Below are 10,205 nucleotides of genomic sequence, written 5' to 3' on the forward strand. Positions count from 1 at the left end.
TACTTCTTATGTTCTAAAATAATTGAATTATTTGATTTTTTTACACATATTAAAATAATATATAAAAAAATAAAGAGAATATTAATTTTACTAAATTAACCTTATGAATTATCAGTGTATTATCATTATCATAAATGTATAGTTAAAGATAATACATTAACAATGATGAAAATAATATTAGTATTGATTCGATGTGTGTCATAAATATCATTATGTAATAATTATTGTATGATCATTAATTAATAAATAAATTTACATAAATACATACAACATAAAAGGCACAATTACAAATTTAATCAATAGTTGAAACAAACAAAATCTGTCATATATTACAAGTTACTCACTATTATCAAAGGAAAACGTATTAAACTCACTCCTAATAACAAAAAATAAAAATTTATAGTGGCATTATTATCTTGTTTATAAGGAACTCAAAAAAAAAAAAAAAAGAATTTTACAAGATAACTAATAAAAACAGAATTTATCTTGATAGTCTTTAACTTCTCTTCTCCAAGTAAGAAGAATCTAGGTGTACAGGATAAAGATCATTTGCTGAAGTAGATGAAGCAGTCCATGGCCCTTCCATTTGAATGCTATGTTCTTGGTAATATTGTCTCATTGCTTCCATTTTCTTCTCATCCGATACCTCACTTGACTCTGTAAACACTTCCTGAATATCTATTGTACCTTCAAGCATGCTTACCACTGAAGACATGGCAGGCCTAAGATTTGAAGTCACATTAGTGCATAAGAGGGCCACATTTATCATCACCATTGCTTCCTCTTTGTTGAAATTTGTACCCAATCTTTTATCAACTAGCTCTATTAGATCACCTTTCTCTTTCAAGAGATGTGCCTAGTAAATAAAACCGAAAGATAAGTAAAATCTGACTAAAACGTAAATTCACAGTATTAATAATTTAACACTCTTTAGACAAATGATAAATTTGTATAGCTAAAAATGGAAGACTAAAAGGACTCCTAAAGATGGCTTGAACATAAGACCAAAGTACTTACCCAATCAAGAAGATGGAATGCTTCTTCTTTTTGTCGAATAGTAGTATTGTTCTTTCCATGTATGATTTCTAAGGCCACAATTCCAAAACTATAGACATCTGCTTTGTCAGTCAAGTAACCATGCATTGCATATTCTGGAGCCATGTACCCACTACATAATAAAAAAAAGTTTATCAGCTACATTAAGTTTAGAAACTAACACAATCCATGTTTTAATGCACCAATAATAGCTAAATTGTATTATACCTAGATATAGTTTTGTTTCTTTTTAATTAATTGAATCACATCATTCATAAAAAAAAATCATTTTTTTTAAATAAATTCTCTAAAATAAATTAAAATTTAAGAACTTACTATGTTCCGGCTATTCGAGTGCTAATGTGAGTGTTCTCTTCTTCGTCAAGTTTAGCCAAACCAAAATCGGATATTTTTGGATTAAGATCTTTATCAAGCAACACATTAGTGGCTTTAATGTCCCTATGAACAACCTTCAACCTTGATTCTTCATGGAGATACGCTAAACCTCTAGCAATACCAACACAAATCTTGTATCTTGTTGACCAATTCAATTTTATTTGGTGCTCTTGAGGCCCTTTATTTGTGAAGAAGATAGAAATAAAAATATGTTACCACATATATAGTCATAGACATATATTAAAAGAAATTAACTTTGATGTATTGTCGATGTAAAACTTTTTATATTATCAACCAATTATAAATTATCTTTTAGATATAATTAAAGTCAAATATTTTTAATAATTCAACTGTAAGAATTGATTGATAATGTAAAAAAAACTTTACATAATTAACTATATAGGAAGAATTACCGAATAAAGCACGAGCAAGACTATTATTTTCCAGATATTCATATATTAGAATTAACTGATCTCCCTCTACACAACATCCATAGAGTTTAACAAGATGAGGGTGCTGCAAAGCCGAAATCATGCCGATTTCATTTAAAAATTCCCGATTCCCTTGCTTTGATTTAGCAGAAAGTTGCTTCACTGCTATCAATGTTCCATCTGATAAACGTCCCTGCATTTTGAAGAATGCTATATATAGTTATTAAAAGTTGAAAATGATTTTTCATTAAACAATACTTAAAATTGTAATAAATATGTGACAACCAAGATATAATTTGTTATATTAAGGAGTGCTAACAACACACTCTCTAACACATTTTTCTATTGGTTTAAATTTACATGGGTACCACCAAATTGTTTGAGTTCCATTTAAGTTTGTTGGGACTAATGTGAATTTTAACCAATAAAAGAGAGTATGTTGCTAGCATTACTCATAAAACAATAATAGTACCTTGTATACTGGACCAAATCCTCCTTCTCCAATCTTATTGGCAACATCAAAGTTATTTGTTGCTCCTTTGATTTGTCTTAGGTTAAATAAATTCATTTGTAGGTCTAAACGCTTTACCTCTGTTAATTGATACAAAATAAATATCAGATATATCTTATACTAGAAAAAACTTCCACATTATACACCTACAAGAACATAACACATTAACTAAAGAGATTAAAAGTTATTCTATACTAACAATCAATCACAACTCTTCCATTTGCCACGTCATAACATACATTTTTTTAAATAAAAAATTTAAAAAGGTGGGTATGCAGTTGTTTGATGTATTAGCAAGTTGTAAAATACTAATTTTGGCGTAGTAAATAACTTTTCACTGAGATGACATATCCTATAAGCTCTTAACATAAACAATTACATAAATTTATTCTAAGCACATGAAAAATCCAAACTTAATTCTTTCTGATTACCTGATTCTAAAGAGTTTTTTTTTCCTAAGCAGCCTTTCCACCTAAGTATACCAAACAATAAGATGATAACAATTGCTACTGCAGCTACTATTCCAACCACAACTCCTGCAGATATGCTGCTTCCATTTTCAGAAGGAGGTGGAAAATCTGCAAGATTATTATTACACCAAAACTTTCACATATCAGATCAAAACATAATTCATGCATAAACCTCGCCCGTGCGTTGCACTGGTCCAAAATACTAGGTATAAAATTACACAGTTACAACCGACCTGATTTGACTGATATAGCTGATATAAGAGGACCATATACCGATCTAAATGGTATACTAGTTGTCCCTTTTCCTGCCCAATATAAGCGAATCTCCAAGGTGCTATTTGTCACAATGGCAGGGAATGACATTGTGACTGCCTTATCAACTCCTCCTGCTTCTTTTGCAATATTGAAGTCCTTATGTACTAGTGTTCCCTATGAAATTTCAATTCAATTATGTTAATGCTTCATGATGATTAATTTATTGACTACAAGCCTAAATATAAAACTCATGTTGATTAAAGACAACTATACTGTATGAAACTAGTAAAGATCAGATGCTTTTGAACATAACTAAAAGAAACGGTAGGAAACAGATGTGCAAAATTCCTAGAGACTTTTCTAGGAATAGATAAACAATATTAGGTCACATTTACTGACAAAATAAGGCGACATATATTAAAACTTACTTTAGATAAACAATAGATGACATATTATGAATAAGTGTTAACCATGTACCTGAATATATATATCGAATATGCGCCTTCCTAGACTGTTAAATGTTTGATCATTAGTAAACATGATTTCTGCAAAATGTAGATTTACTGTGTAGTTTCCATTTCCCAAGCAAAATCCATAATATGTCAAAGATGTGGGAGAAACTCTTGCTTTCGTGAATAGTTCAGCATTGGTCAAAGAAAGTGATGATGATTTACTTGACCAAATATTATAGTCTCCAACATCATTATCCATGAAGTTACCAGTGGTGCTAAATGCCCAATTATTTCCACTTTGGTAGAACCTAGCTGCTCCTGCTGGATCTAAATCTTCATCATATGTTGTTCCATTTACCTGTACCGAATTTCCACCACAGTTTATATGAAGACCATATGAGGCTGCAAGAACGAAAATTGAGAAATTATTCAAATATTAACCAAAGAAAGAAAATTATGTAATAAAAAATATATAAATTCCATCAAAATTTATTTTTCTATTCTCTTGTTGTCTAACTATCAGTTTTCTTTGTTATTGACAATTCAGAGGAAAGAAGGAAATCATGTTAAGTTATATACAGGTTTCGGCCCACCAGGCAAGGTTTGGGAGGATAGATGTACGAAGTCTTACCTTTCAAGTAGAGAGTCTGTTTTCTAAGATTTAAACTCGTAATCTTTAAACTGTAAGGCATCGACCTTAGAGTTGCGTCAAGGCTTATTATAATCAATATATGCTTTAAGATTGATGCAACTTGATAAGCATGATGTCAAAGAAGATAACTAGCCACTTGCAACCAACAAAACTATAATTATGAATTGTGTGATATATAATATCTATCATCTTATGCATGATAACTAGCCTTTGATATGAAACATTTCTTTAAAAATATTGAAGCAACAATAGTGAAACCTTAGTAGTCAATAGAAAATTCACTGCAAAGATACTTACTTTTAGGACAGGTCATAAAGGCTGTCGAACATGGAACGATTCCTCTGAGAAAATGACAGAGGACACAATAAGTTAGCATAATCTCTAATAATCAATGCAAGACTCCTCACATTTTAAGTTAAAATGAAAACTTACGAGTTGTTGCGGCTCGAAGAACTAGAAAACAAGTTCCTGTCATATATAAGAGATGGTTGTGAATCAATTAAGTTCTTAATTTCTAAACAAATACACATAAAGCTAAAGATTCTTACACTTTTCTATCTTGACATGTCGGATTCCCTTGGCTTATACTGAAGTTATTGTATGAAAGATCTCTATATACAATACAAGTGATAAAGTTTTGATTCAGAATCTTATAACACTTAGGAACTCCAAAGAAACATATCAACTAAAGCAAAATTTCTCACATAATTATAAGAAAGTTTAAACAGAGAGAAACAAAGTACACTAGAAAAAGATGAAAAAAGGTATTGTTACTGCACAAATTAAATTTATTGTTCAATTCAAGAAATCATATAAGTAGCATTTCAAAGAGAACTCACAGGTTGTCAGCTTTCTCAGACCATGAAGGAACTGGTCCAGTGAGACGGTTTCCAGTAAAATATCTACATTGAAGTAATATTATAAATTAATGTATAAAACTTCATATTCATTAAGGACTTAACAATTGTGGGACATGAGCTAGTCACACTCATTTAACTTTCCTTGAAGTAAATGTGGTAATATAAATCCCTAAATCGTATGTGTGAATTTGAGTATAAAGAGTTAAACAAATATGTGATTAGAAATTTAACCCTAATTATGAACTGCTACGAATGTACATTGATGAAATTCTTACATGAAATCCACTTTTCTTAGGGCATCATAGTTACTTGGAATTGGTCCACTCAATTTGTTAAAGCTGAGATCTCTGAAAGAAAAAAACATATCAATAATGAGTTTAGAAACCACATAAGGAAATGACTAAGGTAAAAGTTCCTGCATCACAATTGGCTTGAATATAAACAAATTATATTCATGAAAGTGTTAAGTAACCAACTCTAACAATGACTGATGACACACGTTGGAAGTAGAAGTTCACACCACTTTTTATTCTTGAGACAGTAATCTAATTGGTGTAGATTCGATGAGTTTAGTTTTGAGAGATATCTATTCTTTTTCTCCTATTTTTATCCAAGAGATATTAATCAAGTCACTTTCTCAACCCTAAGAACGAGAGACCATGAACTTCTACTTTTATGAAACATCGCCTATTGTCGTTAGTTATGAGTAGTTTTTAAAGGCCATCAAAGTGGTGCATTTTAGAATTTGCAAAAAAACTAAAGGCTACAAAATAATATAAACATAATAAAAGAGAGAATATAATGATTAGTTGCAACCAAACAAAATAGGTGAAATATGCAATTACAAGTTTTTTAGACTAGTGAGTGTCCGAAGAAATGAAGGTAGTGTTCCATTGATGTTGCAACTTCTTAGAATCCTGTGAAACAATGAGATAAATAACAAAGTATTATGATGAGTACATCTTTTGCTACATTTTTTTTTCTTTCTATTTATGTAATAGTAAGTGCAATCAACTCACAAATATTTCAGGTTCATATCATTAAGTTGTGGAAAAGGTGAATGTTCAGAGCCATTTAAATCACTGATTCTCCTGCATATTACATCAAATTCACAACTAAGTAAAAACAATTAAAATGGAAGTTAATTTTGGAACATTATTTACTACATAAAAAATATCATACATACAAGTCAGTTAAATTTTTCAAATTTGAAATTCCAGAAGGAATTGGTCCACTTAATCCACTCCCTTCAATCACTCTGTAAAAGTAAATTCAATCAATAATTAGAAGATAAAAACAAGACATAAATGAAATCCAAGCAATAGAAAAAAAATTGAAGTTGATGAAATAAAAAACAATAGAAAAGGGAGAGATTATACAATTTTTGTAGACTTGTCCAGCTTTGAATAAAATCAGGTATCTTCCCAGTGAATTGATTGTCAGAAATTCGACTATATATAATAAAAATGTATAAAACAAGGAAAAGTTACAATATCTCCAAAAAACAATATTCTATAATTTAATCATTACTCAATAGTTTATAAAGATATGAAACTTACATATCCTGCAATGTGGTAAGTTTGACCATTGTAGCAGGTAGTTGTCCAGTGAAATTGTTGGAAGAAAGTAACCTAAATATAATTAACAATAAATTGTGAATCTAAGCTATTGACATTAAGAGTTTAATTTTTACAACTTTCAATTTAAAAAGATATACACCGTCAACAAATTATAATTAATCATTTGTAATGTGAAATTTCAGAGGTAGTTATAATTAAACTTAAATATTTATAATGATATAAAATTATAATTAATATAAATAAATATTTACACATGTATACCAATTAAATCAATTAACACAAACTACTAGAAAAAAAAAACAGTTACCAAAAATGGTAAATAAAATAAGGTACTTACAGTCTTTGAATCTGAGTTAGATTCCCAAGCTCAAGAGGAAGATTGCCAGATAATTGATTGGCCTCCAATACCCTATGAATTTCATGTTAATGCATGCTATGTTGTACAAATAATCTTTGAAATGCTTACATAGTTTTGTTACAAACATAAATGAAAAAAAATAAAATTATTTACTAAGGTGGATAGTGAGAAACTCACAAACTTTGGAGAGTGGATATGTTTGTTATTTCTATTGGTATTGAACCAGTTAATCGATTTCCAAGGAGGGAGCTTCAATGATTAAAAGAAACAATTAATTATAAAATCTTAAAAAGAATATAAAATAAGAACCACATTTAGGATATAATATAAAGATATTATTATTAGAAATAAAATGAAGTAAGAGAACTCATACATGTTAACTAGATTCATGGAGCCCCATTCTTTAGGAATTGTACCATTCAAGTAATTGCGGGTAAAGTCACTGTAATAGGAAGAGAGTAATATACATTAATAATATTATTAACATATCATACATACAAGTAAATGAATAAATGAAATAAGTATATTACATACATTTCTTGAAGATGAGGCAACCTGATCAATTCTGGTGGAAGAGTGCCCGGGAGATTTTGTTGTTTCAAGAGTCTACATAATCATTAAACAATAAAATAAAATTCTAAGCCAAATGAAGTATTTAACTCTAATATTTTTTTAGCAAATATAAAGAATTTAAATATTTTTTTTAAAAAATGTTGTAGGCTGTAAATTGACAAGTCTACCCTTTAAACTAACTATCATAATAGTTGTAACATAAATTATACTTTTTCTGTTCTAAAATAATTGAGTTATTTAATTTTTTTTACACATATTAAAATAATATATAAAAAAATAAAGAGAATATTAATTTTACTAAATTAACCTCGTTAATTATCAGTGTATTATTAATATCATAAATGTATAGTTAAAGATAATACATTGACAATGATAAAAATAATATTAATTAAAAAATATAATAGAAAAATAATCCATTAAAAATTGAAATAATCAATTATTTTAAGATATTTTTTTTACAAAGTAGTTAATTATTATAGAATAGATCAAGAGAGTAATATTTTTTAACTAATTCTTCTAAATTTTTAAATTTAGTCAGACTTTATTAGATCTACGGGAGTAAAGTAGTAAGAAGTTTAAACTTTAAGTCCAAACAAAACCTAGGACATTTGTAAAAAAAAAATTGTCATTGAAAAATTTTAAATTACATAAAAAATTTGACTAAAATAATTATATATAAAAATATAATTTTAAAGAGTTGTTAAAAATCGACGAATCTTATAAGTAAAATTGTCAAAATAGGTCGAATCTAGTATACCGGGTCAATCGACCCACATTTTAGTTTGAACCACACTGTAAAAAAAAAGAGAACCTAAAAACAACCCAATGTGTTTGGAAAATAGATAGTGAATTAATGTATTTTTTATTGTTATAAAATGGACGGAGGGACTATTTTTTAGAGATATATCTAACGTGTCCTGTATTAATTGTAAAGGTGTGAAATAGAGCAAGCCATGCAAAAAAAGTTTATTGCTCGCATAAAGTCAACATGAAAGTGATATATAAAAAAGTCTAAATAAGAAAACAGATATTGTACTTTTCATAAAACAGTATGGAACCCAGCCGTATAAAGTTGACAAAGACAACATGTGGACCTCTATTGCGTTTAAAGTTATAAGATTTATTATAATATATTTTTTCTTTTGAAAAAAATATTTATAAAAATTTAATTCACTAATATAAGGAGAATACATCATCACCAAATGGATTATAAAATAGGATAGAAGGACACAACTCAACTTGGAATGAAACTGCTTGAATGACCCTTGAGCAAGAGACTTGGTAAACAAACAATAAGTTGCTCTTGTGAAGAAAATGAAAATGACTGATGAATATATCTATGTGCATCCTAAGGACTAGCTAGAGTTTATGATATATATCTCTTAAAAAAGATAGAGAAATATAATATGTATTGATTTGATTCATTATTCGTTATAGAGTTCGGAATACAAGAGCAAAAGAGTAAAAATGTTTTATGACTACAATATACTTTAATATTATATCTTCAATGAAAAATTTAAGATATTAAATATATAAATAACATATTTTATATATATCTAACATTTAATTAATTTATTAATTAATATGATATTAATTATTTATATTTGAACCTAATTTATTAATTAATATGATATTAATTAATTATCTTCAAGATTTTATGTAACAAATTCATCATTTAAATACTAAAATCTTAAATATTATCCATATTATAGTTAAAAACTTAAAAATACTACTATGATGCAATTAAATAACTTAGATATTGTACTTCAAAATATGATAGTACCCTTTAACAATTACTTAATCACAATTATCTATTTACACTAAGGAGCCTTCCTATTAAAATAAGTGAATTATTGACATAAATTTTGAGATTAAAAAAAAGTAAATTTTTAACTTATTCCCCAAGTGTTAGAGAGACTACCCAAATTAAAAACTAAATTTAATTTATCCTTCTCTAATTTCCATCTATAGTTTAACAACTTTTAATATAATATATAGCTAAAAACAGAGAAAGGGTAAGAAATGTACATGTTAGTGACATGACAAATAGTGTTGTTGACAAAGGAACAATTACATGTGACGGCATTTTCACTCCCTTTCACTTGAACAGAAGATGTCCAATTTTGTTCTCCACTACATGGATCTACACTGAAATCCCAATCTTTCTTCCCAAGTGTGTTAGCTATATCTTTTAGAGCTTCCACTACAATAGAAAAAACAATTAATCATTATAAGTCATATATATAAATCCACACAACACAAATATATAATATTAATATGACAAGCTATATATTTATCTAATTAGAAAAAGAAAAACAAATTTTGTTGTTGTTGTTTAATCTACATATTTTTGTTGCCAAAAAATAATATGACAAGAAGCTATTTAAATATACCTTCATCTTTGGATAAAGTGGCTCCAAAAGCTAAGATGGAAAAGGAAAAGATTGTAAGAAGAAAAAGGAAGAGTAAATCATGGAAACTTATATTCATGCTTGTTTATATGGTGACTAAAAAAAAGCTTCAAAGATATATCATATAGCTATATGCATATGAAAAAGAGCGAAAGTACATAAGAAAAGTTGTTTGATGAGAAATTAAGTGAAAGCTCAAACACATGATAGAGGTAAGTTTT

At 28.0% G+C, this 10,205-nt stretch overlaps 1 protein-coding gene across 1 annotated transcript; it reads right to left on the reverse strand.

Moving 5' to 3' along the window:
- Positions 1 to 272: 272 nt before the first annotated feature.
- LOC101501971 (probable leucine-rich repeat receptor-like serine/threonine-protein kinase At3g14840) lies at positions 273 to 10,205 on the reverse strand. Its single transcript, XM_012713105.3, has 24 exons — positions 9,967 to 10,205; positions 9,602 to 9,776; positions 7,535 to 7,606; positions 7,374 to 7,442; positions 7,178 to 7,249; positions 6,980 to 7,051; positions 6,622 to 6,693; positions 6,442 to 6,513; positions 6,249 to 6,320; positions 6,082 to 6,153; positions 5,908 to 5,979; positions 5,338 to 5,409; positions 5,042 to 5,104; positions 4,751 to 4,813; positions 4,635 to 4,670; positions 4,500 to 4,543; positions 3,576 to 3,952; positions 3,077 to 3,272; positions 2,805 to 2,951; positions 2,335 to 2,453; positions 1,845 to 2,055; positions 1,372 to 1,609; positions 1,018 to 1,168; positions 273 to 856 (listed from the first exon to the last, which is right to left on the reverse strand). The coding sequence occupies exons 1-24, from the start codon at positions 10,061 to 10,063 to the stop codon at positions 497 to 499; spliced, it is 2,994 nt and encodes a 997-aa protein (XP_012568559.1). The 5' UTR covers positions 10,064 to 10,205; the 3' UTR covers positions 273 to 496.

Source organism: Cicer arietinum, chromosome 2 (assembly GCF_000331145.2).
Source record: "Cicer arietinum cultivar CDC Frontier isolate Library 1 chromosome 2, Cicar.CDCFrontier_v2.0, whole genome shotgun sequence".
Taxonomy (NCBI): Eukaryota; Viridiplantae; Streptophyta; class Magnoliopsida; order Fabales; family Fabaceae; genus Cicer; species Cicer arietinum.